This window comes from Lampetra planeri, chromosome 44 (genome assembly GCF_965212315.1).
Source record: "Lampetra planeri chromosome 44, kcLamPlan1.2.h2, whole genome shotgun sequence".
Lineage (NCBI taxonomy): Eukaryota > Metazoa > Chordata > Hyperoartia > Petromyzontiformes > Petromyzontidae > Lampetra > Lampetra planeri.
In genome coordinates, this window is record NC_136150.1 from 5,146,783 (window position 1) to 5,172,156 (window position 25,374).

General features: G+C 51.5%; 1 protein-coding gene across 2 annotated transcripts in view; it reads right to left on the minus strand.

The window, feature by feature from the left end:
- LOC144732870 (microphthalmia-associated transcription factor-like) overlaps positions 1 to 25,253 on the minus strand; it is a 31,057-nt gene extending 5,804 nt beyond the window's left edge. Inside the window, exons 1-9 of one of the 2 annotated variants that reach the window (XM_078614521.1) lie at positions 20,978 to 25,253; positions 10,266 to 10,634; positions 8,685 to 8,744; positions 7,729 to 8,055; positions 4,688 to 4,786; positions 3,354 to 3,474; positions 2,125 to 2,181; positions 721 to 796; positions 53 to 200 (exon numbers count right to left, since the gene is read on the minus strand). In XM_078614521.1, coding sequence (XP_078470647.1) covers positions 53 to 200; positions 721 to 796; positions 2,125 to 2,181; positions 3,354 to 3,474; positions 4,688 to 4,786; positions 7,729 to 8,055; positions 8,685 to 8,744; positions 10,266 to 10,472 — 1,095 coding nt within the window. In that variant the 5' untranslated portion in view covers positions 10,473 to 10,634; positions 20,978 to 25,253. The remainder of the gene's footprint in view (positions 1 to 52; positions 201 to 720; positions 797 to 2,124; positions 2,182 to 3,353; positions 3,475 to 4,687; positions 4,787 to 7,728; positions 8,056 to 8,684; positions 8,745 to 10,265; positions 10,635 to 20,977) is intronic. The other variant, XM_078614522.1, reaches the window with a different exon arrangement.
- Positions 25,254 to 25,374: the final 121 nt, after the last annotated feature.

Here is a 25,374-nt window from a genome sequence, read left to right on the forward strand (position 1 = left end):
GTGTGGGCATCGTGTGGCAGGGTGCGGGCATCGTGTGGCAGGGTGCGGGCACCTGTATACGCAGCAGCAGTCCCCGGTTGGTCTGCTCCAGCTTCTTCTGCCTCGAGTCGGCCTCCCGCAGCCTCTGCTGCTCCTTCTGCAGCTTGCGGATGTAGTCGACGGACGCCTTCAAGATGGTGCCCTTGTTCCAGCGCATGTCGCTGCGGGCGGACACACGCCGGGCGCACGCTCAATACATTTCGGGGTTACGGCGACGATTTTCAACGCGACGGTTAGTGAATAGGATGGCGATTTACAACAGGGAAAGGTGAAGATCGCGATCACAATATTTATTTACACTGGAGGAATGCGATGAGCTTTAAAGCTTTTTTTCACAGACAGTAAGGGCACACGGGGTGAGAACATTACAACAGCAAACAATTGAAAACCACGACAGGAGGGCGAATTATTGGAAAGGTAAACAAATCACTATCCAACCGAGGTTGCACCGTGTTGACACTAGTGCGTGGCTCAGCCTGGAGCTACAAGAGCCACCCGTTCCTCGGGACGCATTTCCCTCAAGCGCATCGCTCGCCCTAACGCGGCCTAACCCACCCCTCCCCCTCCTCCCTCACCGCCCCCCCCGCCTGCCCCCCCCCCCACCCTGGCCCCCCGCAGGACCCCCGCTGTTTGCGAGCGCACGCTCGGCAGGTGCTGGCCAATGAGGGGTGGAGCACTCACGGATCGTTCGACTTGGGAATCATCAGGCCGAGCTCCTTGATGCGGTCGTTGATGTTGAACCTCCTCCTCCGCTCGACTGCGGCAGGAGAAGCAAGAGGGCGACAGGAGGTCAGGGGACGAACGAGCTTCATGACGACGATGATGGCGGCGATGATGATGGCAACGATGATGATGGCGACGATGATGATGATGGCGACGATGATGATGATGGCGATGACGATGATGATGATGGCAATGATCATGATGGTAACGATGATGATGGCAATGATTATGATGGTGACGACGATGATGATGGCGACGATAATGATGATGATGGCGATCATTATAATGCGACGATGATTATGATTTCATAGCTTGATAGTTCAGGTGATGAATGCATTGAGAATGATCTCGAATACTTTTGAGTATTTAACTAATAATAACGATATTTCAGATGTTTATCAATTCACTGCTGGATGAAAGCCTCCCCACACATTCGAAACAATCCTCACGAACCAATCGACCTTCACGATGATGACGACGAAGATGATGCTGAACATTTCCACGGCGTGATGGTTGAGGTGATGATGTGATTTTTTTTTATTAACTGAAGAATATCATGTCAATTACTGAACTGTTTTATTTATCTTACTAGGTAAAGCCCACTGAGCTATTCGTTTCTTTTTCAGAAAACAACATGGCCACAAATGATAGCTCAACGAAGTGGCTTATCACGCGTAAATTTATAGCAGCAAAAAAAAAAAATCGAAATAACCTAAAACAAAAGTTTATGAATGCGAAGGGAAAAATCGGAGGACCCGGACAAAACATCCACGCGACCACGGTGAGAGAACACGCAAACTCTAAATAGACAACAGGAGTCAGGGTCAAGATAGAAGGCCCGACCTCCTGCATACCAGGCGAGGGAGTTAACATCTCACCACCGCGGCTCCCATTGGTAATTCAAAGGTCCTATTCGACCCGTCAACTTAAAGAGGATCCACGCCCCCCTCTCCTGGAACGGAGAGCTCCCGGGTGAAGCCGCACATACACGCACACGAAAATAATTATCTCCCGTATAGCCTTAAACAGACTGTTGGGGCAAGTGCTGTTAGCGAGCACCTATGAAGGCCAGAACGGCACACGAGGGGGTGGGTGGCCAGCACCAAGCCCGGCCGCCTTTGTCTCCCTAGTGGCGATGTTTTTACGAACTGCGCCAGGTACTCATTTAAGGCCGAGTCGACCAAGGCGAGGCTCAGAACCGGTTCAGATAATCGTCACTGGTGTCGGCCTTGAGCGGGAATCGAACCCGGGTCGCCAGCTTCGTAGCACAGCGTGCTAACCGCTACACTACCGTTCTCCACACACACGCGCACACACACACACACGCGGGAGTGCGCGCGCAGAGCGGGAGCAGGCACTCACTGAGGTTGTGGTTGTCTTTCTTCTGCCTTTCCTTCACCAGGACACGATGCTCATCTTCTGTGCAAAAGACATGCGTGTCCATTAGCGGTATCGGAGCGACGCAGACCAGGAGGGAGGACGTTGCCGCTGTCGCCGCGATCCTAGGTTCACGTCCGGGGCGGGGGGGTTCAGCCGCCCCCAAACCGCGACTTAAACCCCGAGAGAGCGTTCAAGCGCGGCGAGCCGGTGGTCTCGGCCCCATCACCGGCGACTTGCATCAACTCACAGAGACTCCCTGATTCAGAGACCCATAGACTCACACAGAGACCCATAGACTCACACAAAGACCCATAGACTCACCAAGAGACCCATAGACTCACACATAGACCCATAGACTCAGACAGAGACCTATAAACTCACAGAAACTCCCTGACTCAGAGACCCATAGACTCACACAGAGACCCATAGACTCACACAGAGACCCATAGACTCACACAGAGACACATAGACTCACACAGAGACCCATAGACTCACACAAAGACCCATAGACTCACACAGAAAACCATAGACTCACACAGAGACCCATAGACTCACATAAAGACCCATAGACTCACACATAGACACATAGACTCACATAGAGACCCATATACTCATCACAAAGAGACCCATATAGTCACACAGAGACCCATAGACTCATACAGAGACCCATAGACTCACACAGAGACGCATAGACTCACACACAGACCCATAGACTCATAGAGACCCATAGACGCACACAGAGACCCATAGACTCACACAGAGACCCATAGACTCACACAGAGACCCATATACACATCACACAGAGACCCATAGACTCACACAGAGACCCATAGACTCACACAGAGACCCATAGACTCACACAGAGACCCATAGACTCCCAGAGACCCAGAGACTCACACAGAGATCCATATACTCACACAGAGACCCATAGACTCACACAGAGACCCATAGACTCACACAGAGACCCATAGACTCACACAGAGATCCATAGACTCACACAGAGAGACCCATAGACTCACACACAGAGACCCATAGACTCACACAGAGACCCATAGACTCACATACAGACTCATGCACTCGCCCTGAAATGCTCAGACTCACACACAGAGATCCATAGAATCACAGTGACCCATAGACGCACGCAGGGACCCAAGTGGTTCCAACCAAAACGCGATATTTATACAAAAAATTAAACGGCAAGACGCTCTTACCCACAACCTCCAGCTTGACGGGTGCCAGGTTGGCGGGACAGCTGGTGCTGGTCAGCGTGATGCCCGGGATCACCACCCCGGCGCCCCCATACACCTCCAGCCCGTTGCTTTGAACCGGCAGCTGGGACACAGACGGACACAAAAACAAGCAGGCACACGCATTAGAGCACGGGCTGTAATACTGATCACTCGATTAACTGACTCCCCTAGCGGCTTGCAGTTTCCATTATTGGACCAATCGGAAAAATAAAAGAAATATCGGGGGGGGGGGGGGGGGGGAAATGTCTTCCCTCTGCTCCCACGTCGTGCCGCTGGACGGGAGGTGATGGGCGGGGCTTGTAGGGTTGGTTCCCGAGTAACTGTGGAAGTGGATGGGGGTACGGTTGGGCCCGTATGGGCGCCTCCATAATTGCAACTCCTTTCCCCCCCCCACCCCCCACCTTTGCTCTGGGTTGTGTCTCCAAAGTTTGGGTCATCGCTTTGGGCAAAGAGGGTACGGCGGTTTAAGTCCCCAGCAGCAACGCGGCCTTGCGACGGTCCTCTCCAAGCGTTCGACGATGCGACGTTGCAAGGCGCGTGGACGCGCTACGACGATGCGACGTTGCAAGGCGCGTGGACGCGCCACGACGATGCGACGTTGCAAGGCGCGTGGACGCGCTACGACGATGCGACGTTGCAAGGCGCGTGGACGCGCCACGACGATGCGACGTTGCAAGGCGCGTGGACGCGCCACGTCGTTGCAAGGCCGCGGTGTCAGGGAGGGCACTGCCGGGCGGAGGCGGAGATGGGAGCGGAGGTGCCTTGCTTCTTCTTCTGGCACTGGTGTTGTTGTCTGCAGGTTTTTTGGGCAGAATTCTTTGGATCAATTTGCCCCGGTGTTCTCCAGGGGCGAGTCCCCACCAATAGCGACGCAACACCGCACCGGAGTTCCCTTGGTATCGGATCAACGCCGCGAGCGTTACCGTGGCCCCCACGTTACGCACGGGCAGAGCTAATTCATTCATCCCGAGATCAACGTGACCAGTTTTGCCCAGGCCGAGTCCCCCCCCCCCCCCCCCCCCAATAGCAAACAACATTTTGCATTAAAAGTTTCGTTCGTATCAGATCATCTCTGCGAGAGTTGCCGTGACCCCCACGATATGCACGGACACACAGAGCCAGGTCAACGTGTCCGGTTTTCTCTAGGCCGTGTCGCCAACGGCAACGCAACACGGCACTCGGATTACGTCCTCGGCGGACCGGCTCTACCAGAGTGCCCTCCCCCCGGTACCGACAGACGGACGAACGGACGCACGGACTCGCAGAGCCGACGCGACTCCGCCGCGCTTGCTCACCGTGTTGGAGAGCGGGAGGCCGGAGGAGTCGACGAGGCTGAACATCTCGTCGTTAAAGCTCGACTCCAGGCTGATGATGTCATCGATGACGTCTTCCATCTGAGCCGCGACGCGGCGGGAGACACGCGCGGGCGCGCGTCGTTTAGTCGACGAGCGGGGAGGGGGGGGCGAGGGGCAGAGGTCGCAACCGGGTACCCGATACCCGTACCCTACCCGATACCCGGTTACCCGTACCCGGCCGGGTACGGGTAACCGTTTGCGACCCTGGTGCGGCCGGGTACGGGTAGGCCGTGAGTCACTGGTGAGTAGCCGTTTGTCACTCATTTCGGGTAGGGTACGGGTACGGGTAGGGAACGGCTACCCGTAATCCGGCCGGGTACGGGTACGGGTACCCATTTGCGACCCTGGTGCGGCCGGTTACGGGAAAGGAATCAAAACCCGTTTGCGACCTCTGGCGAAGGGGGGGGGTGGGGGGGCGATCGTGTGACCCTCGTTTCGGATTCACCGTGCCTCGTGGCGTCCTTTATTTAACCACGTGAGAAGCCGGACGACGTTCTTCGACGAGCGAGATTCGCGTGCTCAATTCAACCAGGCAAGAACCCGCCGAGGTCCACTGAACCCCGCTGCCCTTCATTTTAGCCGTGAGAGAACGCAGCGAGACGTCGTATCGCGAACGACGCCCTTGACAATCACTCAGGTGAGCGACCACCGAGATTCATCGTGCCTCGCGATGTCCTTCATTTAGCCAGGTGAGAGCCTATTGCAATTCGCAGTCTCTCTTGCGATTGACATCCTTCACTTAACCAGATGACAGCCAACTGAGATTGACGCTCGAATTTTTTTTCCTATTCAACCAATTAAGACCCGCGATGAGATCCCACAACGCTTTGAACGCGCTTTACTTAACCAGGCGAAAGCCCACAGGGGCTCATTACGTCCCACGTTCGATTCCCTCCGTTTGGCCATGTCAGAGCCCATTGATACACACCGTTAAGAAGCCACTGGCAGCTGTGCACTTTGCTGTTTGTGTGTTAGTTTATTGTCCTTCCCCCGCACCTCCAATTAGCGCGGTTGGCCACGTACGGTGCGAAAGAAATTCAACATACATACACTACAATACACACTACGTACGACACTATGACACACTGCACAACTATATACTTACACCACTATACTGAATAGAAAATACATTTCTTCAGAACAGTTTTTTGTGTTAAGTTTGTTGTCCTTCCCCCGCATCTCCGATTAGCAGGGTTGGCCACGTACGGTGCGCGAAAGAGGTTCAACGTACATAGAAACATTTACTCCAGCGGTAAGACAACCTCTGTGTCTATTACAGAACTTGGTGCCTGTGTTAACGCACACTTTCTTCTTGCGTACGCCCGATGTTGATGTTAGACCAACAACGATAATTTGACATTGAGCCGATTGATGGGCCATGCAGGTGATTGCCAGTGAGGAGTAGCAGAGTGGCGAATCATCACTGTAATGATGATGATGATGCACATCGACCAGAGAATTTGACATTTTCCATTTGTCCATCACCATCACCATCATCACCCATTATCCACATCATCTGCTGCTACCATGGTTCGTGCAGCAGATGAGGTTTAGAGGTCGTGGCCCAGAAGCTTCGCGGCAAATGGAAGCCGGGGATCTGCGTCATCTGCTCTTTCGCAAGATGAACTCGCACGGGCGACTATAAATACCTCTCTGTCATCAGTGTGGCAAAAGCTGAAAAAAAAAAACTATTTCGTTTATAAAAATAGAAAACCTGAAAATAGCCGACGTTTGTGCGGTGTTGGGGACCAGGTTACACAGCCTGGCCAAAGCCAACTGACGTGAACCTGGGTGACAGAAACACGTTAAACACAAGTCCACCTTGCAGGTTACTCGCTCACACCACTGCCGGCTAAAGGGCCTCGAATCCCACTGCCGCCCTGGTTAACACTGCGGCGGCTGCATCAATCGTAAACTAAAAATAACAAAAATGTAACGCAATGCACGCCGTCCGTTTCACAATGGACAGTAATGATCGTGTGATGCCTTTTGGTAAAGATGAGGGCACGAATGCCGGAGGTCACGACCCAAATTTGCCAATCTCACAATCCTGGTGAGATGTTAACTCCCTCGCCTGGTATGCAGGAGGTCGTGGGTTCGATCCCAACCGTGACGCCTGCTGCTGTATATTTGGAGTTTGCGTGTTCTCCCCGTGGTGGAATGGATTTTTCTCCGGGTGCTCTGGTTTCTTCCTCACCAATTAGAATCAACATCACGCGTTTGGAGGATTTGGCTGGTGTAAATTTCCACAGGATAAATCATTTCGTGCTATTATAGCTTAGTGGGCCTTACACGGTAAAATAAATAAAGTTTTTTGATCGAATTTGAACCGTGACGCTGGTAAAGATCACTCGCAAATTCCTGCGCTGGGGAAAAGCGCAGCGATTGTCGCCCCCTACTGCGAAAACTTAGCAGCACCCCCACTGACAAAGAGTGTTGAGACGCGGCGATGATTTCCCGGGTAAAACGATGCAGCGATAGCCTACAGCTGAAACGAAGCGGCCTGTCACAGCAGGGCGAATGGGTCAGCGCGCTGGACAATCCAGAAGCTGCGGGGGGTTAAATTAGATCTCTCGGAGCGGCAGTTGAATCAATGGGGCAGCGGTAGCACAAATGGTCGGCAGGTCGCATGCGATGGCCGAAGATGCGTGTGCTCCCAGGTCTCCCAAGACGTCTCTGGGTCTATGTGGAAGAGCAGGCCAACTACCACTCTACGGCTCGCTCCATTGGGGGACCCTTCCTCGCAGCAAGTGGCGTGGGCGAGCAATTCACAGCAGGTAAAAACCATAAAGACAAAGATCCCCCCCCACCCCTTTTAGTCTTTAATAGACTGTCGGGGAAGAGTGCTGTCAACGGGCAAGTATCAGCCGCATGTGCACACACACACACACGTGTACATACACACGCGCGCACGCACATGTGTACACGCACATGTGTACACGCACACGTGCGCACGCACGCACGCACGCACGAGCACGCACCTCCCTCTCGCTGCTCTCGTTGTTGTTGATGTTGAGCAGCGCCATGGGACTGTTGAGGCCGGATCCGCTGCCCGGCAGCAGCACGGCAGAGCCGTGAGGCGACACGGATTGCGTTTGCGCCGCCGCCGCCGCCGCCGCCGCCAGCGCCCCCGCCGTCGGGGCCGTCGTGGCAAACTGCTGCTGCTGCCCGGGGGAGACGTGAGCGCCGGCAGTGCCGCCGGCGGTGGCGCCGGTCATGTTAGGAGCGGAGCTCGCCGACGGGCGTGAAATGGCCAGCACCTGGTGCGCGACCTTGGTGCCCAGCGTCGTGGTCAGGTACTGCTTGACCTGCGCACGGGCGCGAGGCACGGGGAGCACGCGCAGCCACGTTGGGAAGGGGCGAGGCACGGGCAGCGCGACGGGTCGCGAGGCGGCGCGTCGCGGGTTGGCGCCACCGCTGTGGACTGCGCGGACCGTTGCCGCCGTGGATTCCGCAGATTCACTGCAGCGGAGAATCCCCACACTTCCCCGAGTGAGCGGTGGGACGGCGCTGTGCCAAGCCGTGAGTGAGCGACAGAGGTCGCAACCGGGTACCCGATACCCGTACCCTACCCGATACCTGGCTACCCGTACCCGGCCGGGTACGGGTAGCCGTTTGCGACCCTGGTGCGGCCGGGTACGGGTAGGCCGTGAGTCACTGGTGAGTAACCGTTTGTCACTCATTTCCCAACGTCTTGTCTCTTCTCACAATTCAAGTTCCTAGAATCAACCCACCCGCGCCTGCAACATAGCTTCTTCCCAGAGGTTGCAATCAGGTACCCGATACCCGTACCCGGCCGGGTACGGGTGTAGGGTACGGGTACGGGTACCCGTTTGCGACCCTGGTGCGGCCGGGTACGGGTACGGGTAAGGAATCAAAACCCGTTTGCGACCTCTGGTGAGCGAGCGAGTTCAGGACGGGACTCAACCACCCTCACCTGCTGGTGCTGAGACTGCTGGATGTGGTACTTGGTCGGATTCTCCAGGTTCGTCTGGACCTGGTGACAACGGAAACAACGGGAGAAATCATCGCCTCGCCTCGCCACGTCCCACGCTCACCACGGTACTACTCTCTCGTGGAAGAATTTGCGCCAAAGCCTCGCAGAGACGCGGTTTGACCGAGACATCCCCCGTGGTTTCAGGAAGTCTGTCCCGGTGTCCTCCACCCCGCATCCCCACCCCCCCCCCCAAACAAAGCGTGTTTTAAATAATTACGGGCCATAATCCTGTGACCAATGCGGCCAGGGTAATTCGCAAACAGCAACACAACTTCACACTAAAACTTTCGTCCGTACTGGATTCATCTTTACGAGAGTTATCGTGAAGTCCTGGACGTACGTACGTACAGATAGTCCCCGAGTTCCGATGGTCCGACTTACGATATTTTGATCTTACGATGGCGATAGCGATACGACAAAATTGTAAAATATTTAAAATTTTGTGCGGCAGACAAACGCAGCAGCGTACGAGGTACGATACTGTACGTTCAATGCATGTATGATAAGTAGCTTTAGCGATTTCATTTTAGGGTTACCACGATACGCTACGTTCAATGCATGTTAAAAGTTTTTTATAGCAGATAGGATTGTTTCCTGAAAAAACTTTCTATTAAATTGCAGTTCATATAGGTCGGCTAAGAATTTACCTTGTTTTTTACTTTACATTTTACTGTGCAATACAGTATTGTAATTAATAAATACACAGTATATAGTTTATACAGTACGGTACTGTAAATTGCTCTGTTTTGCTAAATTATCACCATTCTTTCAGACTCCTGGGTAGGCTAGGCCATTTCGATTTAAAGCTTTCGTGACTGCAGCGTTGTAGCCGAAACGTCGTGAGAATTATTTCATTTTATTATGTTTTATTTTTATTATTTTATTACTTCCCTTCTACGTGACTTTACCAAAAGAACCAAGAAGATGAGGCTAGGCCAGGGGTCGGCAACCTACGGCTCCGGAGCCGCATGCGGCTCTTTGCGGGCTGCTTCTTGACGATATGTACGTATGTACAGTACTCAGATGCATTGCGGCTCTTGAAATACTGAATTTTGTACCGAATTGGAAAGAAATGGCTCTTCTTGTTGTTTTGGTTGCCGACCCCTGGGCTAGGCCATCTTCGACGATATTTTTTACTTACGATGGGGTCGTCGTAACGCATCTCGATCGTAAGCGGAGGACTACCTGTACGTACAGACAGCCCTGACGAATCATTCGCTCTCAACTCAAGTTGGGAGACCGCCCGCAAGAGAAGCGGAGCGAGGAACCCTCCACTTCGGACGCACGCACAGACGCACGCACAGACGCACAGACAGACGCACAGACAGACGGACAGCGCTGACGAATCATTCGCTCTCAACTCAAGTTGGGAGACCGCCCGCAAGGGAAGCGGAGCGAGGACCACTCCACTACGGACGCACGCACAGACGTACGCACAGACAGACGGACGGCGCTGACGAATCATTCGCTCTCAACTCAAGTTTGGAGACCGCCCGCAAAGGAAGCGGAGCGACGACCCACCTTGAGCACCTGCACTGGCACCTGCGCCTTGGGCAGGCTGGCCGGCACCTGCACGTTGATGGCCGGCGTCTGCGCGCTGGGCCGCTGCTGGCCGGGCAAGAACGTCGCATTCTGCTGCTGCTGTTGCTGCTGCTGCTGCGTCCTTCGCTCCTCCTCGCAAAGCTGGTCCTTCATCAGCTGCTGCCGCAGCAGGATTCGCGAGCCCATGTTGACTCACGGAGTTGGGCGGCGTGGGGGGCAGGGGCGGGAGAGTTGGGGGGTTGCCGGGGTGTGACGATGCCGCCGCCTCGTAGGAACCCCCCCACGATCCCACGGACGGGTGCCGGGGGCCGAGGAGGATGTTCGGTGGAGCTTGGGTCAGGCGGAGACCTGCGCCACGCATGCCGACAGACAGACGTCAACGCCATCATCATCATCATCAGCAGTGATGTCATCATCAAACGTCGTCGTCGTCGTGGTCAGTGTTGCCTCCACTTGCTTCGTCATAATTATCGTCACTGTTGTCATCACCACGACCACCATGATCACGAGTGTTAGTGTTAATGTCACCACCAACACCACCACCACCAATCACCCTGAGCTCTTCCCTTTGTTTCACTCGCTCTTACTGTCTTATCATCATCATCAGCAGCACCACCATCCATAACACTGCCTAACATGGGAAATAAAATATACTGTACATGATAATAGGCGACGTTTTGGACGATGATCCTTCTCCCTGTGCGCTATGAAGAGCGGCCATTGCCTGAAACGTCAACTCTTACATCTGGTTCGAGCTCTTCGCATTGGTCGCTAGCCTCTGGGAAAGAAAGACAAAACCCCCCCTCTCCCCCACGTGTAGCCTTAACAGACTATTGGAGCAAGTGTTGTTAGCGAGTTGCACTCACGAAGGCCGGCACGGCACACTCGGTGATGGGTGGCCAGCATCATTGTCTCGCCGGTGCGATGTTCACACATCGTTTACACATCGTTTACACATCGTTTACACATCGTTTACACATCGTAGGAGAGGCCCAGGACCGGTCCAGATAATCGTCACTGGTGTTGATGCCTGCGAGCTGGAATTAAACCTGGGTCGCCGGGTTTGTAGCGCAGCGCAGTAAACACCCACGAAGGCAGGAAAGAGACACGAGGTGGTGGTCATCACCACACCCGGCCGTCTTTGTTTCCCTGGTGTTGTTTACACACCGCATTGGCTACTCATTTCAGGCCGAGTCAACCTAGGAGAGGGGCCCTGGACTGGTTCAAATATATTCACCATATCAGTTTCTCTCGTAACTTTGTATTTAGCGAGTGTCTTTTGTGTCGTTTTTGAGCTTGGCTCGGGCTCCGAGCTTTGAGCGCGATTAAAAAAGATCACTTTACACCTTCTTCAACCGCTCTTCACTCGGCATGTTGCCCGCCGCTAACGGCGAGCATTTCATAATCCGCAGTGTATTCCTAATCCGCCGTGTAACGTGTAAGAGCGGAAAACTAAGACTTTATTATAGCAGACTGCGACATGTATTTTCACTTGACGTGATTTACATGAACTAGGAAACAGACAGACATCGTGTAACCACGAAATAAGCCGGGTGGATTGTGACCATGGCAAGGAGGACCGCGAGCGATGGTGGCGGCTTAGGAAGGCCTTCATCCAGCAGTGGATTGCTCATGGCCGATAATGCTGGTGGTGATTTGGGGTCGTTGTTAATGTCTGGTACGACTTGAGACCGCATGGCTCCTTGGAACCGTGAATGCAGACTCTGAAGGCTTTATTCAATTAATAACGGAACTGTATTTCCGCGGAGGCGGCAAAGTAGCTGCAACTCCACTTCCTAGAATTGACCGACCAGAGGTCTGAGTTAGAGCAAAAAAAAATCTCATCACGTGCGGCTAAGCGCACACGCGTTTGTGTGCGTGGGCAGTTTCACTCTCACACACACACACTCCTACACCCATAGACAAAGATCCCCCGTATAGCCTTGAAGTGACGATGCGGGCAAGTGCTGTTAGCGAGCACCAATGAAAGGCTGACACGGCACACGACGGGGTGGGTGGCCAGTACCATGCTCAGCTGCCTTTGTCTCCAAAGTGGCGATGTTTACACACAGCACCAGGTAATTATTTGAGGCCTAGCCGACCTAGGGGAGGCGCAGGACCGGTTCAGATAATTGTCACCGGTGTTGCCGGTCATGAAAAGAGAATCAAACTCGGGTCGCCGGGTTCGTAGCGCTAACCTCTGCGCCACCACCCCCCCCACACAAATCGCTACACTCACACACAACCATCACACCCACACACAGCGGGGCAGGAGCAACGTTAGGCATCCCACTAGGCTCATGAAGCGAGCGAGCGCACAAACACTGGGCTGCATTGTGACCGCACTGTGCATTCTCTACGGCCCCCAAGCAACAGAGAGTTGGATTTAAAAATATATATATACCCCGAGCGAGCGTTATTGCAAAACTCCGCCACAGCAGGCACGGACATCGACAAATTTCTTCGCTTTGTCCGGCGGCCTCGCGTGCAACTCGCGCTCAGCTGGTGTCCAGGAAGAACCCTCCTCCTCCCTCCTCACCCGCCCCCACTGAGCGTGGCCACTGGCCGCTGCAACCGCGCAGCGCTGGGCCTTGCGAGGGCCTCTCACGGATGCGGTTAAATTGGAACGCAGAGACGCGCGTCGGCGCGGACCGGAAACAAGACGTGACAATGCATGTCGAGCACAGACTAAGTGACGGCACGGACCGCGTGCATGCAGATGCACACCGCGGTAGATTCAACGGTATCACTACTAATGACTGCTGTACAGTATTCCCTTCATTATTCACGAACTTGCTATCCGCTAATTGCATCTGGAACTCGACATGACTGCATTGAGAGAGCGAGAGAGAGAAAAAAATGAAAAAGTGATGGGAGATAAAACGATGAGCGTTAAAGCGATGAGCGATGAGAGATAAAGTGATGAGAGATAAATCGATGAAAGATAATGCGATGAGAGATAAAGCGATGAGAGAAAGTGACGAGAGATAAAGCGATGAGAGATAAAGTGACGAGAGATAAAGCGATGAGAGATAATGCGATGAGAGATACATCGATGAAAGATAATGCGATGAGAGATAAAGCGATGAGAGATAAAGTGACGAGAGATAAAGCGATGAGAGATAAAGTGACGAGAGATAAAACGACGAGAGATAAAGTGATGAGAGATAAAGTGACGAGAGATAAAACGATGAGAGATAAAGCGATGAGAGATAAAGTGACGAGAGATAAAACGACGAGAGATAAAGTGATGAGAGATAAAGCGATGAGAGATAAAGAGATGAGAGAAAGCGATGAGAGATAAAACGATGAGAGATAAAACGATGAGAGATAATGCGATGAGAGATAAAGTGACGAGAGATAAAACGATGAGAGATAAAGAGATGAGAGATAAAGCGATGAGAGATAAAGCGATGAGAGATAAAACGATGAGAGATAAAACGATCAGGTAAAGTGATGTGAGAAAGTGCTGATACAATTTTCATGCACTGTATTTATTTAACATAATTAATTAAAAACGAGAGGTTCTCATAGGCCAATATCTATTCACGAGCATCTCCGGAACGTATTCCTCTTCGCGAATAATCAGGGTCACTCGATCTCATCACTTTATCTCTCCTCGCATTATCTCTCATCACTTTATCACTGTCTTTCTTTTTCTCTCTCTCGGTGCAATCATTTAGAGTCCCAGTTGCGATTCGCGGAGAGCCAAAATCGCGGACGGCAAGTTCGTGAATAAGAAGGGAATCCTGTACAGCAGTGATCCCATGGTTACTAGAAGTCATACCACTGTCACTAGTAGTGACACCACTGTCACTAGTAGTGACACCACTGTCACTAAGAGTGATACCATTTTCACTAGCAGTCATACCATGGTAACAGTAGCATTTATACCGTCACTAGTAGTGATACCACTATGATTAGTAGTGATACCACTGTCACTAACAGTGATACCATTATCACTAGTAGTCATACCATGGTAACAGTAGCATTTATACCGTCACTAGTAGTGATACCACTATGATTAGTAGTGATACCACTGTCACTAACAGTGATACCATTATCACTAGTAGTCATACCATGGTAACAGTAGCATTTATACCGTCACTAGTAGTGATACCACTGTCACTGTAGTGACACCACTGTCACTAAGAGTGATACGGTCATGCCGAGCACGTGTGCAATCGAGCTCACGTTCCCGTCACATGTCACAAAACCCGCAGCGTGTTTCCCTCCCCAAACCCCGCTCCCCCATGTTTCTACAAGCAGCCGTTTCACAAGTGCCCCCCCCCCACTTCCTTCGCTGTAGCCACCTCTTTACAGGTGGATGGAAGCGAGTGAGCGAGCGGCGGCGCAGTGGTTAGCGCACCGGCCCGGGCACCTGGCGAGCTGGGTTCGATTCCGCCGCGGTCAACATCGGCGGCGAGCGACGTCTCAACCGGCGCCTGAGCCCCGCCACTTTCATGAACCGGCAACGACCGGCGTGGTGAATTATGGTCAAACGATTGCCAATATATTCTAACCGCACTGCGAACTTTGATGACCGTAAAGGTGCAGCCCTGCAATTGCTTGCTCATCCCACAGCTGACGGAAGGGCACCCTCTCCACCCCCCTGAAGGAGGTGGCTCTAGGGAGTCTCTCCGGAGGGTTCATTTGGCTGACTCTTCCATCCTGATCAGACGTGCTGGAAGAATCAGAATGTGTATTTATCCTGGAGAAATCCGATGAGCTATGAAGCTCTTTTCTCTCCACAGATGTCCAGTTAGGGGGCGGGAAGAGGAGGGAGCACCCACACTTTATACCCCCACCACTCGCGGTGCCACCGGTCGACTTAACCGCGGTGAATCTGGTTACACCGCCAACTGGACATAGGCGGCGGTAGGGGAGGGGGGGCGAGGGAGTTAAGAACCTTGCCCCATTGTTTCAACCGCCGTGTCCGGACATGGAATCGAACCGGTGACCTCTGGATCGCGGGTCGGGTGTGCCAACGATCACATGGTGGCAGTGGAGGCGGTAGAAATCCTGACTTCAGAAAGTGGGTCGTGGCCTCTGTCGCTTATTGACTTGAGCACCATGAATCATTGAAGACGTCCATAACTTAGCCGGCCACGATTATTTCAGGTAAGGCCCTTTGAGCTAAGAATCTCCGTTTGAATGGTGAGCCGGACAAGCCGCATTGCATTGGGAAGGGAGGGTTTACAGGAGCTGGATAGAACAGCTAATACCATGGTAGTGACCACGATACATGGGGAGGGAGAGTTTAAAGGGGCTGCATGGAACAGCTGATATCACGGGAGCGACCACGTTACATGGGAAGGGAGGACTTACAGGGGCTGCCTGGCTCAACAGCAGGTAAATTTTATAAACATGACTGATAATTCTTCTTGGTTCTTTCGGTAAAGTCAAGTAGAAGGGAAGTAATAAAATAATAAAAATAAAACATAATAAAATAATTCTCAAGACGTGTTGTGGCCGAACGTCTTGAGAATTATTTTATTATGTTTTATTTTTATTATTTTATTACTTCCCTTCTACGTGACTTTACCGAAAGAACCAAGAAGATGAATCCCTGCAGTCACGAAAGCTTTAAATCGAAATTACTGATAATAATACAATAATAATTAGCGAGTAACTAACTCAGCAGCAGCATCGCCACCCCAGGTACAGAAGACGCTCTGGAAACGTGGGCCGCGCACGCCTCTCGCCGTTTGGGAGTTTTTAGAATGTTTCATATTATATCTGTGACCAAAACTGGGATGGGACCCATAGAGGTGGCAGAGCCGCGCGTCGCCGTGACAACAGACAGCCCCGCGTGTCGAGCACAGCCAACCCCTACCACAGGCGCATCAGCTGTGTGTGTCCATCTGCCAGTCAGTTCGCCCGGTCAGACGGTCTGTCCAGCTGTTAGTCAGTCTACCTGTTGGTCAGGTTTGTCTACGTGCTAGACAGTTGACACGCCTGTTAGTCAGTCCGTGTAGCTGTCTGTCAATCCGACAATCTGTCTACCTGTCCGACCATCCCACCTGTCAGACGGTCCAACCTCTCGAGATAAAGTTTCTACCTCTCACATCAGGCTATTTACCTGCAAGACAAGTCCATTTGTCAGACGGTCCATCCACCTGTCAGTACAATACAATGGTCCATGCGCCATCTGTCAATCTGACTGTCTGACAATCCAGCCGTCTTACAAGACAGTCCCAACTTCACGGCAGACATCCCATCGGCCCGCCCATCGACCCAGCCTATCGACCTACCCCATCGCCACACACACCTGTCAAACCAGCAACCTGTCCGACAGTCCCATACCTGTCAACCCATACGGTTTACCCATATCCTTGTACAAGGACATTGAGTGTACAGGTCCATACGGCGTACAGCCGTTTCAATACGGGCTTTGTAGGTTGAACGTTGAGATGTATAAGGGGCACGGAGTGAGCAATACGGTCTGAATTGGTCTGTAATAAGGTTGGCACTGATAAGGGGTTGACGGGTATGCACTCCATTTACATTGTCAAGCTCGTACTGCTGTCAGTCCATCTCCCTGATAAGTCCGTTCACCTGGCAGCGCGTCCACCTGCGAGTCAGTTCATCTATCCAAGCTTCTATCCACTTTCCCCTTCAGCTGGAGACCGTCAAGCGGCACCAGCCAAGGCCTCGGGCTGCCTGAGACCACCGCCACCGCCCCCCCCCTATCCACCACTGCAGTGACTCAGCAGAAATCTCAGCGGCTCAACAAAACAAAAACAGCGCGGCACACACGCACGGCGTGCACGCTCCTGTAACCGATGCCAACAGCCGCTACCCAACCCCAGCACTGGAGTAGCTGGGCGAGGCTTCACACACTTGGGGGGGAAGAGAGGATGGAAATAGAGACAAATATCCCCCGTGTAGCCTGTAATAGACTGTTGGGGCAAGTGCTGCTAGCGAGTAGCACTTATGAAGGCCGGCGCGGCACGCAGGGGGATGAGTTGGCCAGCACCACACCCGGCAGCCTTTGTCTCCCTGGTGGTGATGTTTCACATATCGCACCAGGTACTCATTTGAGGCCGAGTCCACGTAGGGGAGGCACAGGACCGGTCCAGATAATCGTCACTGGTGTTGGTGGCCGTGAGCGGAAATTGAACCCGGGTCGCCGGGTCCGTAGCGCAGTGCACTCACCGCTCACCAACCCAACCATCGACCCACCAGTCCAACCATCAACCCAACCAGCCACCCGCCCAACCATCAACCCAACCAGCCACCGGCCCAACCATCAACCCAACCAGCCACCGGCCCAACCATCAACCCAACCAGCCACCGGCCCAACCATCAGCCTAATCATCAACCCACTCAGTCACCAGACCATCAACCCACCCAGCCACCATGTCACTCCCCTGCCAGCGTGGAAATCGATCGCGGTCGCATGTGAATAAATGAATGACTCAGCGCGCCTGCAATGCAACAACAATGAACCACTAAATACTCGGAAGGCGCCTTGGACGCGCGCGCGCTCCGTCTGCACGTGGGATACAGACGCCACGGCCATTCGCAGCAGAATGATGAAAAGCGAGCGCAGGGCCAGGAAACCGAGGCCGTATTCTGCCGATCGTGAGACGCACTTTCTCCCCCCCCTCCCCCCCTCTGAAGGGTGGTGGTGTGCGTCTTCTCGTCCAGAGAATACGGTGTCTTCTGGCCTGCACTGACACGCGTGCCCCCCCCATATCAGATTTTAAGACGCGGGCCCCCCCCCCCCCGACTTTTCATTTAAACGACCGGGAGAACAGTGTGTCTTACAATTGGGAGGGACACAGCTAATTCGAAATTCCATTCAATCTTTGAACCTTAGGATTGAAGACGCGTTACTAAACGTCGCCGGGCTTGGTCCTTGGCCTTCATAGGCGCTACCCGCTAACAGTGCTTGCTCCGACAGTCAGCCAGGGCTATACGGGGCTTTCGCGACCAATATCATCCATAAGAGGTGTTTTTTGGGTTAGATCGCGTCAATATGAATGTGTCGTTAAACTCGCCACCACCCGACACAGCCAATTAGTAAGGTTTGTCACGTGAACAGAACATGCCAATTCGTTACTCTTTTCGATTTAAAGTTTTCGTGACTGCAGGGATTCATATTCTTGGTTCTTTCGGGAAAGTCACATAGAAGGGAAATAATAAATAATAATAAAATAATGATGTAATGTAATATTATTTTGTATTCTTTTTTTTCCCTTCGACGTGATCTTACCGAAAGAACCAAGAATATGAATTCGTTACTCGTACAGCACACCGGTTGTGTGTTGCAGAGTAAACCCACAACATTTACAATCTGAGTAACGACGTTTCCCCAGTTATTACAACCAGCATCATCAGGCGACAGCTATATTTGTAGAGAAATCCTCCCGCAGACGGGGGGATAAATGTGACGTCGTCACTTGTGAGCCAATCAGGTGCGAAGACACGAAGTGGTGGGGGGGGGGGATGTTAAGGCTACACCGGCGGATGGATTGAACGCCTCTGTTGACAACAGAACCGGGTGAGGTCACCGAGATTTGTCCCAGCTCCGAGTGGACCACAACCCCCACCCCCCCGAGGGGCTCGTGGCGAGGTGACCTGCTCTCAGAGGGAGGCTTCACGCGCGGTGATCGGATCACTGGCGCCGAGGCCTTTGAACAAGCCGACCCCGCCGGACGTGGCGAAGGTTGACGATGATTGTGACGATGACGATGATTTTAGGGAGGGAAGGCGGTGATTCTAAGCGAAACCAAACGTCCGCTCCTGCTAGATTATTTTTCTACTGCCGATTATTTTGTTGCTTCTTCTGCTGCTGCTGACGATTCTTTCGATTTTACTGCTGATAATTATTCCACTGTACTTCTGCTGATGACGATTACTCTGCCCCGCTGATGATGATTCTGCAAGCTGCTGCTAATGACAATTAGTCTGCTGATGATGATTCGGCTGATGATGACTCTGCAGCTGCTTCCGTCGGTGATAATACTGCTGCTACTGCTAATGACAAAAACATATTCTGCTACTGATGATGACTGCAGCTATTGGTAATGTCAATCACGACTCCACCGCTGTTCTTTCTTATGATTCTGCTGATAATTCTACTTTTGTTTCCTCTGATCACAACAACAGCAGCATGTTATAACACAGCAACCCACAAAGACGATTGCCCCAGAACACTAAACACTGTCGGGGAAAGTGCTGTTAGCGAGCACCTATGAAGGTTCGCTAACAGCACACACAGCACACGATCGCTCCAACGTTTCACCTGCTCACGCCATCGTTAACCCCCCCCCCCCCACACGTCTATCCCTCCCTGTACAAGTTCCACAGGACTGTGTGTAAACCCTCCGTCGCACGTCCGCAGGCAACTTTCACGACGGCAACTTCACGGCGCGTACGCGGCATAGCCCACCCGCAGACCCCCGCGGCTCATCATTCACCAGTCGCCAAGGCCCCAATGCCAAGCAAGACCCCCACGACGTCACTCACGGCGCCTGTGCCAGGCTACGTGCACTTTGAGGCCACGTGAAGGTGTCGAAGATGCCTACCTAATACCCCCCTCCCCCCACACACACTCACACACTCGCACCATATATACACACACACGCACGCGCGCACACGCCAGGGACGAGAAACAACTTCCTCCGATGGGAGTTCAACACGTGTCGTGTCATGCGGGGCTAATGCGCGGGGTGAACGCAGGTCGCACGGATTTAAACGGACGAGAGGCAGCAAGACACTCACACACAAAGACAAAGATCCCCCCTCCCCCGTGTAGCCTGTAACAGACTGTCGGGGCAAGTGCTGTTAGCGGCCGGGCGTGATGCTGACCATCATTCACCTCCTCGTGTGCCGTGCTGGCTTTCATAGGTGCTCCACCCACACACACAGACAACACACACCCACACACATACACGCCCACACACCCACACACAGACAATACACACACACACATACACGCCCACACACAGACAATACACACACAACACAACACACACCCACCCACACACAACACACACACACCGCTACCACACAGCTATGCCAGACAGTCGCACACAGCTAACAGGAGGGATAACAATGCCCAATCAACACCCAGGACTCAACAACACCGCAACCACCCAGCCACCACCCGGACTCAACAACACCGCAACCACCCAGCCACCACCCGGACTCAACAACACCGCCACCCTCAACAACACCGCCACCACCCACCAAGCCACCACCCTCAACAACACCGCTACCACCCAGCCACCACCCTCAACAACACAGCCCCCACCCAGCCACCACCCTCAACAACACAGCAACCACCCAGCCACCACCCTCAACAACACAGCCCCCACCCACCCAGCCGCCACCCTCAACAACACAGCCCCCACCCAGCCACCACCCTCAACGACACAGCAACCACCCAGCCACCACCCTCAACAACACAGCTACCACCCAGCCACCACCACCAACAACACAGCAACCACCCAGCCACCACCCTCAACAACACAGCAACCACCCACCCACCACCCTCAACAACACAGCAACCACCCAGCCACCACCACCACCACCAACAACACAGCAACAACCCAGCCACCACCACCCTGACTAACAACACAACCACCACCCACCCAGCCACCACCACCCGGACTCAACAACACAGCCCCCACCCACCCACCACCACCGGGACTAACACCGCTACCGCACAGCGAACTCACCGGCCGCCTGACCGCACGAGGCACAACCTTCCCGTGGCGTTGCCGGCCACGGCACAGGAATGACGATGCAGTGGTGGTGGTGGTGGTGACGAACAAGACGGATGGTAGTGGTGGTGGTGACGATGACGATCAAGACGGATGGTAGTGGTGGTGGTAGTGGTGGTGGTAGTGTTGGCGGCCGTGGTGGGCGGAGCGCAGCTGCGATCACGAGGGGTTGGTGACTCGGCCCTTAAATAGAAACCGAGGGGGGGGGACTTTCCCCGCTCGTGTGTTTGTTGCTCGAGGGGGCAGAGGGGCGGAACGGCAAACAGCAGCAGCAGCAGCCGGGCAACTTGAGCAACACAAACGTAGATCGGGGAAGCCGCCACACTCACGATGGTGATGATGATGATAAGTAGAATGGTACAGGACCATTGGTGGTTGTTTGTAACCGGTAACAAAATTATACTTTCGTTGTTTTGTATCGCGTCAACAGCATCCTCACAACGCTGTACTTTTAATGAGATTTAAAGACAAAGACACCCCGTGTAGCCTTAACAGACTGTAGGAGCAAGTGTCGTTAGCCAGCACATATGAAGGCACACGAGGGGGTGGGTGGCCAGCACCACGCCCGGCCGCCTTTGTCTCCCCAGTGGCGATGTTTATACACCGCACCAGGTACTCGTTTGAAGCTGAGTCGACCTAGGGGAGGCCCAGGACCGGTTCAGATACTCGTCACTGGTGTTGGCCGTGAGCGGGAATCGAACTCAGGATTCGTAGTGCAGAGCGTTAACCACTCCTCATAATAGAAAGAAGCCCAACACACACAGCAAGCAAATGAAAACCCTATCAAGCAAAATCCAAAAATGAATAAACAAATTAACAAAACATAAGCGTCAAAAAAATTATCAAAACAAATAAAAGTGATAAAAAATTATGAAAATATTTTTAAACATCGAGCCTTTCCAGCATTAAGAGGCGTTCAGATGTTCAAACGCCAAATGGGACACCTATCATCATCATCACAAAGATACCAAGTCCGCATTAACCACACAAGCTTGCGGTAAAACACGCAAACCAAACGCGCATTTGTGCTGTCATGTCAAGAAACACAGAGGAGGCCAATCAGTTTCAAAGACAATTCACAACATTGTTATCAAAGCCCGATGTGTGTCAAACATAATTTGGAGCTTTCGTGACTGCAGGAATTACTCTTTGGTTCTTTCGGTAAAGTCACGTATAAAGATAAAATAATAAATGAAATACTAGCATACGACGTTTAGATTGCAACACAAGCAATCATCATCAGGTATAAATGAAATAGAAACACAAATCTAGCATACTTAGAAATGTAATGTAATACAACAGAGAGTCGGATAACATAACAGCCAACACCCTACCTGCTTGATTACGTTCTTCCTGAGAATGCTAAATTTGAGAGAGAGAGAGATAAAACACAGAACCAGAGACACACAGACAGACATACAAGCAGACAGACATCACAGAGATACATAGAGAGAGAACAAACATAGGCACACTGATGTGTGTGTTTGCACGTGTTACCACAAGCGTGTGCGATCAATGTGGAGTTGACGATGCCTTGCAATCGGTGTTTCAACATCTCAGCACCCCCTCCTCTGTACAGCCTGATTCTCCATCCGTGAGAACGGTGATAATATAATTGACAATGAGGGTGGGCATCCCTCGATTTTACGAACGTTACTTTTTAACGAAATTCCACGCTGGCCGCGAATAACAAATTTCCCCCCAAAAAAATCGAATTTCCGCGTCGGCGAAATGTCACTTCGGCCCACGACCGTGACATCGTGAAAACGAGAAGCAGGGCGTGAGGCTGCCGTCACAACCAGCGGCGTCGTCTGCGCGGTGGCAACAGTGACGGCCTCCTCCATCCACATCGCCATTACCCAGCCATTCCAACATGCAAGGAGATCTTGAGTTGAAGCTTTCGTGACTGCAGGAATCCATACTCTTTGGTTCTTTCGGTAAAGCCACGTGGGTAGAACAATTAATAGATGGCGACGTTTCGATCGCAACACGTGACTTTACCGACGAACCAAAGAGTATGCAAGGAGATCTTTTTTGGGGAGTTCCCTGGAAAGGCGAATTTATTTATTTTCCAAGTAATTATTGTTCAATCGTTTCAATATGTATGTATGTTTTTTTTTATTGTGAAAAGTGATATACAGGGACTCCTCTACTTAGGAACGAGTTAGGTTCCAAAGGTCTGTCCGTAAGTCGACTTGTTCGTAAGTCCAACTTTACTCCTGTCGATTCCAAACATGTTGTACGGCATGCACACTAAACACGGAGAGTGGCTTTAAAAGTCGTATAATCTCCTGTAGATGTAGACGCCACTGGCTCTACATGTTCTGCAGATGTAGACGCCACCACCACAATTTATTACGCGGCGATTGACCTTATAACTTTCGGTCCGAACAGGCAACTGGACATAGGGACAGATTTGTTCATATTATCTGAAAGTTTGTAAGTCGAATTTTTGTAAATAGAGGAGTCCCTGACACACATCCCTAACTTTTAGTGTTAAATTAATGGGAAAAGCCACCAGGTGTTTTGTTTAATGCATCCCTTTCGTAAAATCGAGGGATACCTGCATTGCCCTTTCTTTCTGCGTGTGGAAATCCACAGTACAAAGTCAATTCAAAGAACATGTACGTTGACCTTCTTTCGCAACCGTACGAAGTGAGCCGTGCTAATCGGAGGTGCGGGGGACAAGAAACTAAACACAAAAAACTGTTTTAAATGAATTAGTTTTAGATGCAAAAGTACATAGCCCCACAATGGCTTCCTAATATCGGAAGAGCGTTCCAGACGGCCGCAGAAGCGCATCTGAAAGCGCCACGCGATGCGGCATGGTACATATACACGGGGCGGTTCGTACAACTCGTCCAGAGTTTCCGTCTTTGAACAAATGCTGCAGCTGCGTGATATTCGGGCAGAAGTCATTCAGGCTGATGGACTGACAAAGATGCTTCATTTTGGCACGTAGGCTTTCACGACCAATATTATTCATAACAAAGGTATTTGGGTTAGATCGCGTTATTTATAAATGTGTCACAACCCTCCACCACCCGACACGGCCAATCAGTAAAAAAAGTGTCACGTTGACAAAAGACAAATAGTTCACTACTGTAGCCCACCGGTGTGTTCAAGAGTGATTCCACAACATTTACAATTGTTTGAGTACCACGTTTCGCTGGGAATTACATTACTGGCCAAGACTAATTAGATAATCCATTGAAATTGAGAGAAATAAATAACTATAATCGCTGACAACCACAGGCTTAGTGCGGCCTGGAAGCGTATTATTAAATAATACATTACAATTACTTATAGGGGAATAGCATACTAACTGATTGCGAACGTAGTATATTATAACAATAACCCCCCACCCTCCACCACCTGACTTCTGCACCTGATGGGGTATAGTGATTGGGTTCAGTTATTAAATAATACACATTACAACTAATTACTAATCTACAACTGATTACTAATCATAACAATGCACTGATTACTAATCTATCATATAATTACAATACCCCCCCTCCGCCTCTGATCTCTGCACCTGATTGGTTTAAATGATGACGTCACCCTGCTGCTCGATTAAAGATCGGGAGCAAGTGGTGGGCTTCACCATTATGGCGAATTGCCTGATGATGGTGGATGTAATTACCAGTGAAATGTCGTACTAAAATAATTGTAAATGTTGTGGATTCACTCTTCAACACATGGGTGGGCTAAAGTATTGAACTATTTGTCTTTTCGATTTAAAGCTTTCGTGACTGCATGGATTCATATTTTGTCTTTTGTCAACGTGACACTTGTTTTACTCATTGGCCGTGTCGGGTGGTGGAGGGTTGCGACACATAAATAACGCGATGTGACCCAAAAAAACATTTATGATGAATGCTTTATTTCATTCACGTGTGGAGACATGGGGAGGTGATCTCTGCTCGGATAACACTGGTCAACACACTTTTTCTGGCATAAGGTATTCCAACGGTTTTAATGTAATTTTGGGGTGCCGATTCCAAATCTGGCATCAGTTTTTGTCTATCACATCAGGTTTTTGAGATATCAAATATTGCATTTTCAATAAAAACTGCAGAAGAAAAATATTAAATAAATGTGGATATCTACATAAAATGATATTATAAACACACTATCCTAAAAATACAGCACCATATTTTAACACTAAAGCAGTCACTGACTCGCAACAACTTGCAATCATAAGTGACAGAGTTAATTTCGGGTAAAATCAATGAAAACGGGGTATGCCGATAGCATAAATATGAGATGTGATAGAGCAAATCTGAGATCAGATTTACAATCACCACCCTGAAATTAGTCTAAAACAGCTGCAAAAGTCCAGGCCAGAA